The 18491-nt window shown below is 47.2% G+C and overlaps 1 protein-coding gene across 3 annotated transcripts in view; it reads left to right on the forward strand.

The window, feature by feature from the left end:
• The window catches only part of mapkap1 (MAPK associated protein 1), a 90971-nt gene that overhangs the window by 54092 nt on the left and 18388 nt on the right, over positions 1 to 18491 (forward strand). For all 3 annotated transcript variants that reach the window (XM_069183286.1, XM_069183285.1, XM_069183287.1), the window contains 2 exons: positions 6398 to 6505; positions 7174 to 7314. In XM_069183286.1, coding sequence (XP_069039387.1) covers positions 6398 to 6505; positions 7174 to 7314 — 249 coding nt within the window. The remainder of the gene's footprint in view (positions 1 to 6397; positions 6506 to 7173; positions 7315 to 18491) is intronic.

An 18491-nucleotide genomic window follows, 5' to 3' on the forward strand; every position in this document is an offset into this window, starting at 1 on the left:
ATATTCTCAAAAGGCTATATGAAAGACCTGTTGAAAGTGATTTGATCTTTGATTTTTACTGTACTTTTTAACCTATGGATAAATCTAGAGTATTGGGTGGTACAGATTGTTTCTTGGAACATGTAAAGGGAGGAAGAGATTCATGGTGAAACAGGAATGTGTATTCAGAAGGAATGTGCTGCTGCATGACCGCATCCAGTCACGAACTGTGGGAGCTTGGAGAATGGTTGTTGGAAACAGGGTGTTTTTGTAGTGTTACCCAGTGTTCTCCACTCCAGAAATCTTAATACAGAGCTCTCGGCAAGGTCTTTGTGGTGTTGGTGTTGCCAATGAGGGGTGGCACCTTGTTTGATTCTCCGAGCCCATGCCACCATGTGGGTATTTTAGTTGAGATGCCATTAACAACCCCCCCCCCCCACCCGCCACTGGCATTTCAGGCTTACAGAGTGGAATGGAGAGACGCAGCCTTGGTTTAAACTGGTTTTCGATTGATATCTTGCAGTTTTTTTTTTCCTTTTCTTCGGCACCTTTGGCCCAGAATAAATTCAGCCCCTCACGAAGTCTCTCAGCACAATAACAATAATTACTGTAATTCGATGCCAGATCTGTCTGAATACAGCTTGATAGCTTAATAGCCTCCCACACCCCCCTCCTCCTCCCTCGCTCCCTCTCTGTCTTCCCTGGTCTCGCTCTTCCTCGTGTTTTTCGGGGGGGGGGGATTCTGAAGCAGTATCAGGGAGAAGGCCGTCTCCTCCAGCACGAGGCAAGAGGGACCAAGTTCCCCACATACCTCCCTCCGCTGAGCGGGGACCAGCGTTGAGAGAAGTGGCTGGACTAGGGAGCTGTGGGTGTCCGGGTTCACGTGGTGTGTGATCGTGTGGGGCGCGGGCGGCTGTACAGAAGGGTTGCTAGGAATGGGTTCGGGGTGATGGAGGAGGAGCAACTCGGGGGCTCCCGGCTGCACAAAAAAAATAGGGTCTCCCAACAGGGCCTGCCACATCTTCTCAGGTATTGAACGGAGAAGCGGGGCTCTCCAGAGGTAACCCCTGTCAGCTCTGGTTTCCTTCAGAGGAAGGCAGCCCCAGCTGCAGCGTTCTCATCGTGCGCCGCCCCATCTCCCCACTGCGCCCCTGGCCTCCGGAAATCTACTTTCCTTGGTCCTGCTCCGCTCTCCTCCCCACTGTGAGCTGGTGTGTGGGGAGCGGACTGGCCCACTCTGGCTGCCATCGCTTCATCCAGGTTGGGGTACACACTAGTGGTGGTGAAGGGGATCCCCATTACCTGTAAGGTGCTTTGAGTGGAGGGTCCAAAGAGACGCTTCATGAGTGTAAGGAATTATTATTATTATTATTATTATTGTTGTTACATAATTTCTTCACTTTCATTTGCACCTGGGGATTCCTTTTTCTCCTACCACGTTTCCCCTCTGTCCTAGTCTTGTCAGCAAAGCAAACTACAGGAAGTCTCTTTTCTTAGTGCTCTCTGTGAATATCCGCTGTTGCTAAAGTCATACTTTATCGCATGCATTTTAAAAGTGCTTTACCTATACTCAGTGAAGTGATTTGTATTTGAAAGTTGAATAAAAATCAATGAAGTATATGTAAAGAGCAACCCTGACATATCACCCTCGTCTTAAGGTCAGTCCTAAAGCTCAGCGAATTACTGAACCTTGCCTGGGGCCCAGTGCCTCACATATGTATAACACAGCGGTAATTGTGACAGGTATTTATTTAACTGCTGAAACTTTTCATTTCTGCAGCTGGTAAATAAGACCCGCTCTCTGATGTTCAGGTGTTTCGTTTTAGCGCCTTTCCTGCTGGATTCGGAGAGTCACGCAGGGGCTCTGTGACCTTGTGCTTTTAAAATGCTAGCAAGCCCCTCCTGGGATGGAGAGCACAAAAAAACCCATTAGAAGCCCCGTCGTCAGCCAGGATGACCGGGAACAGTCTCGGCAATGACAGAGATGACACCACGGCGTGCTCGGAAGGTGACTTACATTCCTGCTCAAGAACGGGATCCCATTTTTCTTCGTTAGCCAGTCAGTCATTAGCCTAGTTGCACATCTGGATCCCCACAGCAATTTAAGGGATATGGACTGTTCCTTCAAAAGTGTTAATTAGCCCAACTGGAGGGGAACATCTTGCTTTCCTCTCTCCCCTAATGTATTGGACAGATCAAGGTCTTTTCAAATGCAAACTTCCGGAGAAAGAGCAGGGGGAGAACCCTGGAATCGGTCTCCATCTTCCCACCTTTCCCTTTCCCCTTTCCGCCTCAGATAGCTGAGAGCAAACCCCTGTCAACACAAAGCAGGCTAAATAGCAGCTAAAACACACTGAGACTCATGGGAGTAGCGAGATCTGTTGGGTGCTTTTTGCAGATTTGTTTTTTGTGCATTTCCCTTAAATACTGCGCCTGACGACTGGCCATGTGAACTCTGTGCACCTTGAGGTTGGATGCCGGTGAAAGGTTTAGACATAAAACTTGCGTTCTTGTTGCAGTCATCCATCCAAGGCAGCTTTTTGAAGCTGGAAAGCATCGCCTGCGTCTGCAAGGTCAAATCCTGTCTCCAATGGAGCTGTGCTGGATTCTCTTGGATCTCTTGACTAGAGAACGTAAAGGTCACTTTATGCGTTTGTGTATTAGCTGCAGTATTTGCTCTCTGATGCAGATTTGTAGCTCAAATGTAAAGAGATTATATGGCTTCTTGTTTCTTGGTAAATACTGTGCTTAGCACTTTCACCTCACACTTCACATCAGTGGTGCTGAAGCCTTCCTGCTCTTGAATATAGGCTTTCTGATTTGTCACAGAGACCAGCCCCGTTCCCTCTTCATGAAAATAGTTCAAATTTGCACCTACGTCAGAAAAAGGTCTGTGTCTTCTGCCGCCAGAGTTTTGCCAGTTATACACAGATTAAAATGTATTAACTGTTATATAGAAATTGCCCTGGGGGGTCTGTAGCATTTCCCTTTCTTCTGTGGAGGTCACATACTTTTTAAGGTTCCCGTGACATTTTGGAAACTACTTGCAAAAGGGTAAACACTGCCCACAGTCTTTGCCCTACTTAGAGTGACAAGTTTTTTTGTTTTTTTTTGGTATTTTTCAAAAAATAACTATGAAACGGGTTACTTGTCTTTCGCAGATTGTGAAATTGCTGCGAATTCCCTGCTGTCTGCATGGCGATGCTCTGATGGGCTCTCTGTTGGCGGCAGCGATGTCTACAATCTGCTCTGTCGTTTAAACGTAATATGTATTGATTTATAAGGACAGTTCGTATTAAATTATATATCCTGAAATAATGCAATGTTCTAGACCAGGTCTCCTGTGCTCTTTGCTAATTCAGTCTCTTGGGGTCACTGCTACTTTAATAAAAATACAGTTGCCTGTGGCACACACACACAGAAAAACAGGCGCATTACAACAATTACTTTCCTTACAGGGTTAAGCTCCTGCCATTGAATTTCATGATATTTTGCTTCTCTTGCCAGCACAGTGTTTTCTAACACCGCTAAGAGAAAACACTTACCGTACAGCAACACGCTGAATCAGATCCGCCTGGTGACTAAGATGTAAATAACCTGGTTTCAATCACGGATCTAAGGACTTTACGGATCTGTGTGTAAGGGCAGTCAGGAAGCGGGTGGTAAGCAAGCCTGTTTCTTAGGCCTCCACCCTGATTGCGCCGCTGTGTGTTGAAGCTCTGTCCTGCCCAGGTGCCAGTGCTGCTGGACGTGGTTCAGGTGGCACTAGCTGTGTCAGGCAGAGCAGGGGCCACAGGCAGGTGGAATCTGGAAGAGCCCTGTAAGCATCCCCTTGTCTTTGTTTGCTGTGTTAAGCTCTTTCGAGCTCCACGCCCTGTGAGAGCCTGTGATTTATTCTCGGGAGATCTCTGGTGCTGGACTGGTGAGTTTGCACCAGCTTGGAATAGCCCTGCCCTCTGCCCTTTGCCCTCTGCCCCCTGCCCTGCTGTTAATGCTTTCTGGAAGACCCTGCTGGTGGTTGGGAACCCCCCGAACCCCCACTGCGGCTTTCTCCGGAGTCCTTAAACGGAGCGGCATTTTAAAAACCTCTCCTTTATTCTCTCCCCTCCCTGGATGCCATTAGAAGCCAAAGCACTGTGGCGTTCAGGGAAAAGTAAATGAATTTCAGCTGATTTCTGACCTAAAGTTGGCCGAGCCTGTGTTTCAAGTTTTCTGCCCCCCCCCCACCCCCTCATTCTCTTTTATTGTTCTCCTTCTCGCGACATAATTATGTCTGAAATCTCTGCGAGCCAAAGAGGTCACCGAAAAGGTTCTCCATTTCCATTGAGATGAGTACGGCCTCTTAAGACGCGGCGAATCTGATGGCCCTCCCCTGCTGCAGCCCCCTGGCGTGCACACCAGCCTCTGACCTTGACATGCGCGGAGGGGAGCTGCAGTGAATCCGCCAGGCCCGGCCGCGTCTCGCCCTGCTTGGGCGTGCAGGAAGCTGCTCTCTGGCACTTCCTGTGCCCTCGGTCACGTCAATGCTGTGCTGTAGTGGGAGAGCGGGGCGGGGGGGACGTGTCCTGTCGTAGCACCCGGACACTCATGGTTCCCACTTCTTCATGCTGGGGTTTGTGATAATGGACTGCGTACTTTTTGCTTTCGGACTACGAAGGATGTTTCTTTGCACAATGCCAAGACCTGTTTTTTTACCTCCCTGTTGAAAGTAAGAACATTTGAGCCAGCGAGTGGTGACAGACAAGGAGAGGCCTTTTAGCCCTTTTTTTATCCCTTATAGGTTGTTTGGAGGGGCGGTTTTCTGAGTCTTAAAAGTTGCCAGAGAGTTGGCTTCAAAAACATGGCTGGATGGGAAAAAAAAAAGTGCCTCTTGTTTTAAGTTTTTGGTCATTTCCTCTGGTGATCTTGTGGTATTGTTGAGTTTGATGCGGTCTCTTGGGTTGGCTGTATAAGGAGTGGTTTTTAAGGGGTTTTAAAAGATCTGTCATGTATCCCCTGTCCTCAATGTACAGCAAGCTCAACAGCTCCTGTCCCGATCTCGGGTACCTGGGTGGGAGACCTCCTGGGAAAGCTAAAGTTGCTGCTGGAAGAGGTGTTAGTGGAACCAGTAGGGGGCGCTCACCCTGCGGTCTGTGTGGGTCCTAATGCCCCGGTATAGTGAGGGGGACACTATCCTGTAAAAAGGCGCCGCCCTCCAGATGAGACGTAAAACCAAGGTCCTGACTCTTCGTGGTCGTTAAAAATCCCGGGACATTTCTTGAAAAGAGTAGGGGTGTAACCCCGGCGTCCTGGCCAAATTTCCCATTGGCCCTTACCAATCATGGCCTCCTGATAATCCCCATTTCTAAACTGGCTCCGTCACTCTGCGGACTGGTGCACTATGGCTGCCATCGCATCATCCAGGTGGGGCTGCACACTGGTGGTGGTGGAGGGGATCCCCAGTACCTGTAAAGCGTTTTGAGTGGAGTGTCCAGAAAAGCGCGATATAAGTGTAAGCAATTATTAATTATTATTTAATAATGCACAGCAGCGCAGCACCGTGGTTCAATGCTTTTGCAGCAAAACGGTTGCGAACAGTTGCGGCAGTAATTTCCGAGGTTTCCGGGCTCCACACGAACACCGAAGGTGCGCCGAGTTTGTGAGCGCGCGGCCGGTGTTGGTCTCCAGCCCTCATCTGGGGAGCGGAGCTGACTCCACTTCCTGGCCCTCTCGTAGCGCTTGACAAACAAACACCGGCGCGGCGCGGCCCAGCTCCGACAGTGACCCCGCATTAAAGTCTCATTAGCGCTAATTAAATCAGAGGTGTGTTGGGGAGGAAAGCAAAATATCAATTAAGGTGATAAGTGGTAAAAAAGAAATGCTTAAATGTTAATCAATTTTAAAATTGTTCTGTGGTCCCGCGCTCCCATTCATTCAGTAAAACGTGCAGGAGGTGGGCGTTTGTTTTATGCTGTTTTCTTAGTTGCTGTTGTTTTTCCGATATGTGGATCTTAGGTGCGTCCAAGGCCTGAGGACCTGTGAAACGTGGTCTGCCTGTCTTCTCCCTTTTTCTCCTTCATTCACTGCAGCCAGAGTTTAGGCGAAACGTTGCCACGATCACGAATCACCGTCGCAATGAGGGTTTGTCTGAGCTGTCCAAGGCCGTAACTCATCTGCAGGTCACCCCACCCCACCTCCCCCTTCCAAAAAATGAAATGTTTGGAGTGTTACAGGAATTTATTGTTGCCCCTCTACTTGGAAAAGCTATTGAGCTCGAGTTCCAGAAATTAAAGTGAAATCCAGCTGTTTTTTTTTTTCAGTGTCCAGATGTTTTGCAGGATGCAGAAGTTGCTGAGCTTGGCCGATTCAGGGATTCCGAGTGTGGGGGGGGGCTACTCGGCACCCCTGAGCTTCATGGCATCTACTGTGTGTCCCGCAGGTCCCCAGTATCGCTTGGAGAAGCAGAGCGAGCCCAATGTGGCTGTGGACCTAGAGGGCACGCTGGAGAGTCAGAGCACTCTGGAGTTCTGCCTGGTCAGGGAAAACAGTAAGTCTTCAGAATTCAAGTCATGATTTACAAGATCACAAGAAAGAGCCACAGAAAGTTCCATATTCAATTACTTGCCATCATTAGTATTTAATGACTTAAAGCAGATAAGACCATGATGGATTAAAGTGGGGAACTTTGTTTTCTTCAATAACACATTTCAAGAAGCCCATCCAAACACAAGGTCTGGGGAGCGGATTCGTTTCAACCGTCTCTGAATGAATCTTTCTGGAGCGACTTGCATGAATTATCTTAGGATCCGAACATGGGACGGATGAATAGAAGGCCTCCAGTACATTACAGCCTGACCTTTGGTACAGCCAGCTCCCTGATTATATCACCTCAATGGACAAAATGTTGGACACCTCCACCAACTGATGACCATTAACTTGAACAGCATCGTCACCTGTGGTCCATCCCATTCGCTGACTGCTCCCAGCCCATTCTTCTGTCATCTGAGGTTGTCATGAGGGGAGGGGGGGGGCTATATTTCTGCTTGTGAATGGAAATCAAACTGCTTTGAAAAAGTACTGGTTGAGCCAAATTCCTGTAATGTAACGAGTTGGAAAGGTGGCTACTTGGCTGCTTTTGTCAGAGGATAGTAAGCTCTCTCGGTTTTTCACTTTGGCACAAATCTGTGAGCGTCGCCCTCCTCTCCCCCCCTGCAGGCTCCCGTGGGGAGGAGAGCTCGGAAGAGGACCCCCCTATCGACATCACCGCGGTGCAGGACATGCTCAGCAGCCACCACTACAAGTCCTTCAAGATCAGCATGATCCACAAGCTCCGCTTCACCACCGACGTGCAGTTAGGTAGGTTATTTTTTCCCAGGGGCTCTCTCGCGGGCCGCTGCTCTGCAGGGCTCGGACCCCCTTCACGCCCAGGCTGAACTCCGTCCTGCTGCTGTTCTGGGACTGTGAGCGCGACACAAACATGGGAGCTGTGGAGTGGCGTCTTCAGGGCAGAGGTGGCAGCACTTGTACAGAAGCACCAACACGAGGGATGTTTTATTCCTGGTGACCATGTTGGTGCTGTACTTCATGCAGGAACAGTAATTCTGTCGTGTGCAGGGCTCAGGGGTGTCCCCGCTTTCCCTCTAAAGCTCTTTCTGAGTGTCACTGCCGGATTTCTCCTTTACAATGTCTGGTGCCACCAGGTTTCACTTAAAACGGACACAGTCATATTAAAATCAGTTAAGGGCTAGATAAGATCATGCAGCTTTTTTTATAAAATTTCAATTCAGGATCCAGAGCAGTCATCCACAGCAAGCCCTCTGATGACAACTTGAATGAGATCACATCTGTGGCCACTTCACACATTTTCTCTGCGCAGTGCTGAATGAATGACATGTGACAGGCTAAAAATGTTTTACTGCAGGTTCTGCATTACAGTGTTGCGTGCAGTAGGTCACCTGTCTCACCATGTATATGAACGAGAGGATTCTTGTAGGTTTCTAATGGCACGATACTCATTACAGCTGCAGCAATGTATATTAATGTAATAATTTTGCACAGTTATTGATTGAGTTTCCTCTACTTGCAAAGGACAGCAACTGTTGCTTTCTACCTGTACAGACCACCAGACAGGGACGTATTCTGCCTGTCGATAAGCAGATGCATTTAGGACGTCTCCCTGCAGCTCTGGGTGCCTTGAACTTCCTGGTCCAAAAATAAAAGGTTTTAAAGGTTGCAAAACAACAGTCGCTTTAACAAGCGGTTAACATGAAACACCTAAATAAACTACAGTATTAAGAATCTGTACAATCCTTATAGGCTAATAAGAGAAGATCACTTTATTGGCCATATACAATTTCGTGTATCAGGAATCTGTCTTTTCGCAGACCCCAGCTTGCTCTCCATGAGACACACAGACAGGGAGAGAAGCTTGGGGTCAGAGCGCAGGGTCAGCCATTTATACGGCACCCCTGAAGCAGCTGGGGTGAAGGGCCTGGCTCAGGGGCCCAACGGAGTAGGATTCCTCTGCTGGCTGCGGGATACGAACCGGCAACTTTCCAGCCACAGGCACAGATCCTGAGCCACAGAGCCACCTCACCGCCCCGAATTGCATAATTCTTAGGATAAATGTTCTTTAATGTCATTATATTGTGGCACATAGAGGAAAGGTGCTGTTTGTATCTGCTAGGAGTAGGCCGCTGTCAGCTTAGTGCAGCCTGCGTGGGTCCCAAGCAGATGTGAAAAAGTGGTGGCTGGTTGGGTTACACGAGTTAGTCTCTTGTAAGGCAGAATAATCATTGTAAAATATATTTTTTTGTTAATATCTCATTGTTTTGCAAGGTGTAATGTGAAGAAGTCCACAAGTACTGCAGTAGGTGATTCGTGTTTCGGTTATCCGACGCGCACCGGTATTCGTGGTTGTAACAGGCCGCTGTCCACGTTATGGATGTCCAGTCTCTTTGTGCCATTATTCAGCCGGGGTCAGAATCTGTCCTGTGATCTGTGTGGGTCTGCGCCGTGGAAGTCAGACTGAGCCATGCTGCAGAAATGAAGGAAACAAACCTGCAAAGGAGCATGGTAACGCTAAGTGTGTTTGACAGACCTGTGAGCCGTCCTGTCTTCTGGTTAAGCTACACCCTGACCCCCTGAGGCATCTGCCTTTCCAGGCTCTAGGCCTCTCCGCGTGGCAGTGTGGGCCTGTTAGCAGCTGTCCCAGGTGAGGCTCCTCCAGCACATGGGACTGTCGATGCCGCCCGAGGACAGGGAAGGAACCTGCTGTGCTCTGAATCCCAAATCGGTGAGAGGGAGACCTGAAGTACAGGTCTATAAACAGAAACGTTCGGGGCAGCCACGACAGGCTAAACGCCCACCTCCGACGCTGGAGCTGGCTGCCAGTCTTGTAACGCGGAGTGTTCGAGAGGCACGCTTGTCACTCTCCCTTATTTTAACCATGTATGAGCCCTTGTCTCGGAAATGAACACCGCTGATGAAACTTGAAAACTGTCTCAGCCTATTTGGGTAATAGGGGCTCAGTTCGCTGTATCCGTTTCTTGAGTGTAGGAATGTTTGCCTGTTCTGAGCTTGTCACGTCGGAGGAGGATTTATATTGCTGCGCCAAGGCTGGCCAGTGTTCGGCTGTGAGCTCCACGCTTGACAGTTTATGTGATAGTTTGCTTCCAGTGAAGTTTGACTCAGAGTATCTGGAAGCTGTCTGAAGAGAAGGCTTGAAAAGGTCATGGCAGATCAGGAAAGATAAATGGTGGATACAGAGGACAGCTGTAAGGGGGATGGAAATAGTTCAACGTGTTCGAGAGTGGAGGGGCCGACCCCTGTCCTGAGACGCGAGGGCTGTGCTTCTTCCTTCAAAAAAAAAAGGCTCGGCCGGTGAGGTTTATTGGCTTTTTCAGATGAATTACGGAGTCTGGCAGTTCCTTCCGAGACTCCCTCCTCGTAACGGCACAGCCCGGCAGCGCACCGTTCGCAAAGCGCGCTGTAACGTCCTAATTGAACCAAATTATAAAAAATGGCAGTGGAATTAATACAATGCTGCTGTTTAATAAAGCTCGTTAACTGCGTTGCGGAAAACAAATGGGGGGAATTAACGTTATGCTTATTGGAAACGTGTCGTTTCTCATTAAAGGGGGAACAACTCACTCACTCTGTGCTCTGCCTCCTACCCATCAGGACAGAAACTGCTAACGGGGTTTGAAAGCAAATATCGAACACTGATGCGCAGGGAGAAGGGTGCATGTGATCTCTAGTTTTGTAGATATGATATCCAGAACAGCATGAGCCTTCTGTCCCGCCCTTAACTTGAGCACGATCTTAGTCTCCTCTTGGGCGGTGTGTTGTTTTTGGCAGCCGAGAGAAGCCGGCCAACGTCCAGACAGTTTTGATTTTCGATTAATGACATAATGGCGGTAATCACAGAGGTAATGGCTTTCAGGCAGGCGTCTGGCCGAGTCCGTCACGGCATCATGAGGGTGGCAAAGTGCCGGGGAAGCACGGGCAGCTCCCGGCGGAAGAAGGGGAATGTTGGGATCACGGGAGCCGCCAGCCTGCTGGAATGTCCTTTTGCTTGGGGAGGCAGAAGAGGGGCCGGCGAGGGGGACTGGGGTGAAGAGCGAACGGGCCTGCAGGGACTCTGGGCCGGGGTGACGCTGGTGAAGAAGGGCCAGCGCTCAGCCACGCGGCCCGCTTTGTCTGGGGGCAGTGCGCTCGACTTGTACCAGGAAAGCAGCAGGGCAGCTGTCGAGCTCACAGTGCAAAAGCACCGCTGTCGTGGACGCCAGACGGCGATTGTGTGTTCCTCCTCGTGCGTGTGGACCTGGTGTCCTGTTTCAGGCAGGGCTGCCTGGTTTGCCTCACCCTGACTGCAGTGATGTGTGTCAGCTGTTTTGAGTGACACCTCTCCAGCTTGCTGGGCACAAGACCGGTTGTTGTCAGAGCGTGTCTCTCTGACGGAGGCCATGTGAAGCCCTGCGCTGCTGGGAGGCAGTTGATATGTAACTGATCATAAAGAAGAAAAAAAAATGGGAGCAGATCAATTCTTCCTGTAGGCCCATGATCACCCAGTGCAGCCAGCTCCCAAGACAGGTGTCAGCAGCAGGGCAGAGCTGTGAAGATGCAGAATGTCAGGTTTAGGGATCTTCTCCACAAGACATTGAATGGGAACACAGCTGGTTCAAATAACGGAGATCATTTTTGTGGCTCAGAAAACATTCAGATTCATTTAAAAAGGTTTTTACTTAAATTTCCGATAAGCATGGTCAGCTAGTAAATACTCTGTCCTTAACATTTGGGTAGTCGTTTATGACCAGTGCTCATACAGTTTCCAGTGTTATTTATTACTTCGGATGCTGTTTGTTTAGTGATCTGCAACATTTTTACAGTTATATACTGGCCAAGATAATAAAGAAGTCATAAACCAACTTCAGTAATCAGCAATAAAAATACCTTCTTTATAGTCATGTGAATCGGCGTGTCGGGTTAAGTGTAGCGTCAGGCAAGATTTCAGAAGGTGTCCTTGATTTAGACCAGCCGGTAATGTCTGCTCCGTATCGAAGTCCGCTATATTAATGAGCTGTGCACTAAAAAGCATTTACAGGGTTAACAACAGGGCACTCGTTTTTATTGCTGTTTAAGAAAAAAAAGCCACATTTCCTATGTGGACAAACAACTAGGGATGAACAGATTTGAATGACATCATCTTTTTTTCAAATTGGCTGTTGGTTTTCTTTCTGCGGAAGAAGGCGCAGGGCAGAGCAGCGACTGCAGTGGGCTGCTGGTGGGGACAGTAATCAGGCCAGCGACAGGCTGGAGTGGCGTCTAGCGTCGCCTACCCGTGACCAGGGTGAGAGCTGGGCCTTTTTTACACTGCCTGATCAGGGGTGTTCGGCAGGGTGACAGACCGGGAATAATTTTTTGGTTAATTGCGCCACGACGAACATGCAAACACCCTTTTATAAAAATAACACACAACACATGAGCGACTCTTTTCTTTAACGGTTCCTCTCGTGGGTCTCTTAGATGTTGTGTGCAGAGTGCTTGCTGCCCCTGCTGTATGAGCTCCTGGAGCACAAGGCAAGACGAATTGAAATTAACGCGGAGCGCAGCTGAAGGTGGGGAATGAGCAGGTGCATTTTTCCTGCTCACTATGGTAATGAGCCTGGGCCATATGCAGTTATTGAGATCATGGCCCTGTTTCTCTATTTTGTTCAAAGTAATTCCTCCAAGGAGACACGGTCTAGTAAACTGGACAGTTTTGTTTGGACACCGAGCAGTTTCTCTCAAGCATGTCCTTCAGGCAGGATCCCCTAATCCTGGCCATTCGGGGTCACAGTCGGGCAGGTCTCCAGGCCTGCCGCACAGCGCCAATGGAGAAGCTGGGCTCGTTGAGTCTTTATCAGTCTTTAAAAGTCTGGTGAGCTCTGCATCACCTAACACTATGTTCTCCATTCCCTTATATGTATTAACATCCAATTCCGCTTGATTTACTGAATTCATATTTTTTATAGACGTTTTTGCTCATAGGTGAGGTTACTATAACTTGTGTATTGACTTGCAGCGTAGAATATCCAGTTCATATACTGTATGCTGGATAGATTTAGAAACAGCTGTTTCTAAAGAGGTGTTCAAGTGCTGTGATGCCACTTGAGAGAAGAGTAACATTGATGCCTCCGAACATCACCAGAAAGGCACATATCCTGCTGTATGTAGCCTGTCTCAGAAGCACAGGACACCAGGCAAGATGGAGCCCCTCCAGTCCATCTCTTGGCCAGAGCGATGGGGACAGTTTAGAGCAGCCAGTCAAACCCACCCCACATTCCTGTGGGAGGTGGCAGAATAGAAAGACACGCTGCAAAAACCCATGCTGACCTGGAGAGAACACGCAAACTCCACACAGACAGACTCCTGGACCCTGGAGCTGTACGGCAGCAGCAATCACCAACAGTAAATAGCAAAAGATATTAATTCTAAGGGATGCAGTGACTAGTGGTACAGTTTAACGGTTTGTTATATGGTGCTCATTAGCCATTCCAAGCTGGTATAAAGTCCTTTAAGAACTGGAGTCGAGGACGTGATTCTGCGTGAGGATGTGACACTTTGTGGAACATGTTTAAAAAGCAAAACTGGGGCGAAGGCTGGTGTCCCACTGATGGCTGGAATCTCCGTTTACAGCCCAGAAGCCAGCTCTGTCACCCAGCATAGCTCAGCTGCACTAATATATGACTGAGCTGTGATTTATGTAATATGTTCAAAATTAAACAGTATAAATCATTCTTATTTATCCTCCAGGTGATAAAGATGCTGCCAACTAATGTCATTGGAGCATAATTTTTATCGGGTCAATGCAAATTGTTATGCAGGATAAGTCCATCAACTAAAGCAGCTCTTTTTTGCTAAAATCAAGAGCAGAATGCAAAGATCCTATATCTCAATTATAATATTGTAAACATGTTATTAACATGACAGATAATAGGGAACTTCGGGGCTTTGCCGTTTATGCAGGCAGCCGAGAGGAGTGATGGTCAGGGCAAAGGGTTTATAACTAGATGGTTGCAGGTTCAAATCCGAGGTGAGGCACAGCTGTTGTGCCCTTGAGCAAGATACTTCACTGAGATGGCCCCAGTAACATGCCTAGAAACGCAAGTCAGTTAGAATAAGTGTCAGTCAAATTAATAGGTAAAGTCTTGATAACCGATGCCAAGCAGTGACACCAGTACATGATTACACTATATCTCTGCCATTCTGGGATGTTGTAATCTTAAGGAATAGAGCCTGTATCTAGATGACAAGGTAAAACAGAGCTGAACTTCTATGTACTTGTTTATTTCTAAAGATGCAGTATTCAGTCAGCGAACTCTGCTTGCTCAACTGCTTGGTCTTTTGCTCAAACTCCTGTTGAGCTTCAATAAATGAAAGCCAGTCCCGTATTTTTATCTCACACTATGCTGGCGCAGCTCTCTTGAGGAGAATCATGCCCTCCTGCATTTCACTTTCCAAACTATTTTATTTTAGGCCTGTCCTAAATTTATTTAATCATCATATTTTGGGAACATCCCGACCAACCTTGTATTCTCCCAACGGCACAGGTGTCTTTCCCTGCAGGTGCCGATACCTGGATTTCACTGCGTGTTGGAGGAAGGTCTATACAGATCTCCAGTATGTAGCCTCGAGCAGGTTTCAGATCCAAAATCACTTTACAGTCACTGGGTCAGGTTCCATCTTGTTAGCGAAAATGTGTATCTTGTGTGCTGTATGGACTGCTACTAAGTATTTGTACTCCCCTGAATTATTCACCAGAAACTGCAACTCGGTAAAGTCTGAAGAGTTTTAATTCTCACGTAGTTAACAGATTAGTGAAGAACGCTGGAGATTCACGAGGGCAAAGCATCGGCAGTTATATGTGTTCTGCAAAGACTGCTGTGTGCTTTATTTTTTCAGGCTGTACATAAACGTTGACGGAGTTAGATGTTCAAGACCCCGGTGCCTTTAGGAAATGCACATGCTGTCACTTCGGAATTGGTAGTGACAGGCCCATCTCCACAGCCCTGCTGCGAGCTCAGTAATATGTGGATGCAAGCTTGTTGCGTCTCTATAGCGTTTTACCCAGGAGTTTCTGTGCAGAGGGGACATCTCCAATCGGACTTGTACAGTCGACAACACTAAGGTCCTTCCAGACTGTCAGAATGCTTAATTGAATTTCAGCCCAGCCACCCAGCCAGACGGTGACATTAATGGCATCATCAGTGATCTGAATGTCACAGTTGTGATGTCATCCACATCCGTTTTAATATTGGGTTCCAGGCTCGCTCTCCACTGTCACAATGTGGGAAAATTGCCTCATATCATTGGGAAATAAATGGACATTTAAAGAAAGATAGGAATTGAGCTTTGTTGGCTTGGTTTTTTGTCAGTTTGCTTTCCTAAAACAAAAACAGCTTCTACACCGAGTTACTAAAACCTCACATTTCCAGTGGATAGAATGTTTGTTTTCTCCTTTTAGAACTGCGGTTTAAATGTGGATAAATACAGCACTTAAGTTTTTTTTTTCGTATGCTGAAACCTAATACACTGTAACAGTGGTGCTTTTCTGCCTTCTCTCGTGACTTAACCTGAGTTCAAGTGGCAGAATATTTTTCAGTGATGAATGGAATCCATGTCCATCTAGGTCTCTGGAAGTCTAGATGGTAGAACTGGGATAGAAATGTGGAAATGGCATCAGTTGTCCCTTTTGAACAGCGTTTAAAAACATTCCACTCAGTTTACACTGATGTTACATTTCCTTTGTGCCAGATGGAATGAAGTGAACCATGAAACCGTGTGTTATGTGCTCGAGCCTGGAGCTCTGAGGTGAGAGAAGGAGCTTCATGTGAGTCATACCGAGATACATTAATATAGTTTATTGTTCGTTCTTGTGTTTTTCTGCCTTTATCTTAGGTTATGTTACCTTAATTATATAACTTCTATGTTTTATAAATAGGTGTTTTTATATATTTTGGGTACTATGCATGTTGTTTTTAGATTCTTTCGAACTCTAATTGACAAAAGAGAGCCATACCTCCTTGCTGTATTATGGTTGTGCATATAGTTTTTTACTCGCCACTTAACTCAGGCTCAAGACAGACAGATGACAATATAAGCGTTACAATTGTGAGAAGGCTGTTTCTTATCTTGCTCATTTGGTTGCTAGTCGCTAATTGATCCCAGAATCTCATCAATCATCAAATTACCTTGAGTCCTTTTCAGCAGCATGGTAGTACAGTTTATTTAAGACGGTCACTACTCTCTGTGTAAAGAAAAGTAATCTGCTTCTCTATTTTTCTAAATACTTTTCCTCTTAATTTCCATTTGCGACCACAGATCTGTGTTCCTTCAGTCACCCTTTCAGGTGGGCCCAAATGTAGATGTTCGGTTTATTTGACTCAGCTGGAGATGTTTTAGAGTGTAATAAGCCAAGATATCGCCAGCAAATTTGCAGCAGCACACGGGAGGAATCTCACCAGGCTGCCGAGAAGCTGTGGCTTTTCAAAGGTCGGATCACGAATTCACAGGACCCCAAAGTAAAAGCTAATGTTTCAGCAGCTGTCTTCAGCGTTGAGGTCAAGGCTTTGCGTTGTGGAGAAAGAAGGGTGAAGAAGAATTGGAGAAATCTCGTGGTGCGGATTCACCTTGGAGCGATAGCCCTGAAAGTGTTAAAATCTGCACAACCCTCGGAGCCAAGCGCCAAGGAAAAAGAATGAGGTTCGAGGAATGTTTTAAAGATAAAAAAGCAGAGAGAGAGAGTGAGAGAGAGAATAGAAGTTGAATATATATTTCACATGATAAGAGAAAGATGAAGCGTGGGTAAAAAAGATTCTATTACAGCTGAGACAGTTACAAAACTGGTGCCGTGAGAAGTAGCCTCTGTTGAAAAGATTGATGCAACTAGGACTGACCTTGGCTTGGAGCAGCAGTCGGTGATGTATGTATGAGCATCTCCCTGCTAAATGGACCCAGATTTGTAGCACTAATATACATGGAAGCCCAGTACCAAACTCAGGATGGCAATAAATCAACAGCCACTTTGGGTGTCATTTCTGGTTTGTATTCTACTATTGTTCTATCGCTTTAATTCATGTCACTATCATCTGTTCATCTGGAACAGTTTTATATAATTTTCCAGCGGACTTACCTGACAAATCCCATCAAATTAACAAGGTACATTAACAATATTGACTGGCTCCCTGGCTTCTGCAGCCATCGGACCATAGAATGAAATTTAGAAGCAGGTCCCCAGCTAGGGGAGTCGTGTTAGGAGCTTATTTTTTTTAATGCTATGGCGATGGATCACTAGTCCTTAAAAAATGAGCGTGTGACAGGACTGCCAGACAGTGTGTTCTGGGACCAGAAGAAGACGGAAGCTTAAGGGTACCTGTTGTGTATCCCCTCCGCTCCAGTGAGCCAGGGCTACTCCTATTGCAAAACTGAATGTAGCTTGCATGCTTACCGAGGCCCTGAGCAGGCGTTGGGGGCAGTGAGCTGAGCGGTGCACTCTGTGGAGTCTGGCATCCCTGTGCAGCCTGATGTTGCCTTGTAGCCCTGTATTAAAATGGCTGGCTTGTAATAGCACGTTGACACACTGGGAAGCCACAATCTCCACATCCTCAGTTTAAGATATTACCAGTAGCACCTTCCTTATGTTGGTATAGACACACACTGTACAGAGCAGAACTGGGATAGAAATGTAGCAAGTACTGTAACTACAGCAACCAATTTTAAACCGCATTAAACATCAGGTTTTGCAGTTTGGCACTGAATTTACAATTCTTCTATGCACAGTAGTACCTACTTTTGTGCAGATACCTTGCCTTTTTTTGCCTCTGCAGTGCTTACAGCTGCCTCTACAAGCCCATGCTTGTTTTCACAGCAGCTTCTGCAATCCCCCACCTCACGTGGGACAGCAAGGAGGACTTGATGGCGGGGAGGTGCGGGGGGCGGGGGGGCGTTTTGAGTGCTTTTGCGTTTCCGCCCGGTCCTGAAGCGTCGCTGGGATGCTCGGGGGTTAAAGACAAGGGGCTGGTGGTCTCCAGAGTGATATTCGTCAGGCTCTGTCTGAAGGGGGAAGCCTTCAGTCACAATAATAACCCTCCTCAAATGCAGCGCCTTTAACAAAGCTATTTCACAACCATGTGTTGGGCTTCTCACACAGCAAATTGGAAGGCACAGTTTGAAGCACCATTAATGACAAATTATGGCACAGAAAGGCCATTAATGACAAAGCCACAATCATTACAATGATACACACTAAATTGATTAAACAACTGATTTTACTTGTAATTGACTACAGGGATGTCTTATGTACAAATGGTCTCTAAGCAGTTTTCAAGGCTTTATATGAGAGCTCTCTCTCTGGGCTTGTGCTGAGAATTCTGTGTTATGTGGTATATGCATCATACATTACAAAAATATATTATGCAAACCTAATATGCTTTTCCAAATAAAATTGTCACTTAGGAGAACGCAACAGAAGTGATACATTTGTACATTTAATTCTTAAAAGATGTCTCCAGACATCTACTGGATCTCATCTTATTTCATAAAAGCTACTGCGGTGCCTTTATGTTCTTCTAGGAGTAGAATTTAATATTCCTGTGTGCAGACCTGTAATAGGAAGACCCCCTTCCCCTGCTAGGCTTCAGGTGGCCACTGGCTGTGCTCTCTGCAGAAGAGGGTTGGTGCCCAGTGGTGGCTGGGGGTGCATCTCTGATGCTTTGATCCTCGTTCTGCGACTCAAATTCATTTGGCTTTGTTAAAGGTGAATGATGCTACAGCGCAGGGGGGACGAAGCTTGGCCTCTGTTTTGTCTCCTGGCCGCGCTGTGCCCCTCGTGTCCGCTCTCCTGAGGCAGAGGTCCGTCATGGCTCGAATCCTTGGCTCCAGGAGTTTCTCATTCCCAGGCATGGGTCGGCTGAGGAAGGATTATTAAACTCAGACCCTAGCGCTGGGATGTCGGAGTCGGATCCAGAGCTCATCTTAGCAGTTAGTTCGAG

This window comes from Lepisosteus oculatus, chromosome 24 (genome assembly GCF_040954835.1).
Source record: "Lepisosteus oculatus isolate fLepOcu1 chromosome 24, fLepOcu1.hap2, whole genome shotgun sequence".
Classification (NCBI taxonomy): Eukaryota; Metazoa; Chordata; class Actinopteri; order Semionotiformes; family Lepisosteidae; genus Lepisosteus; species Lepisosteus oculatus.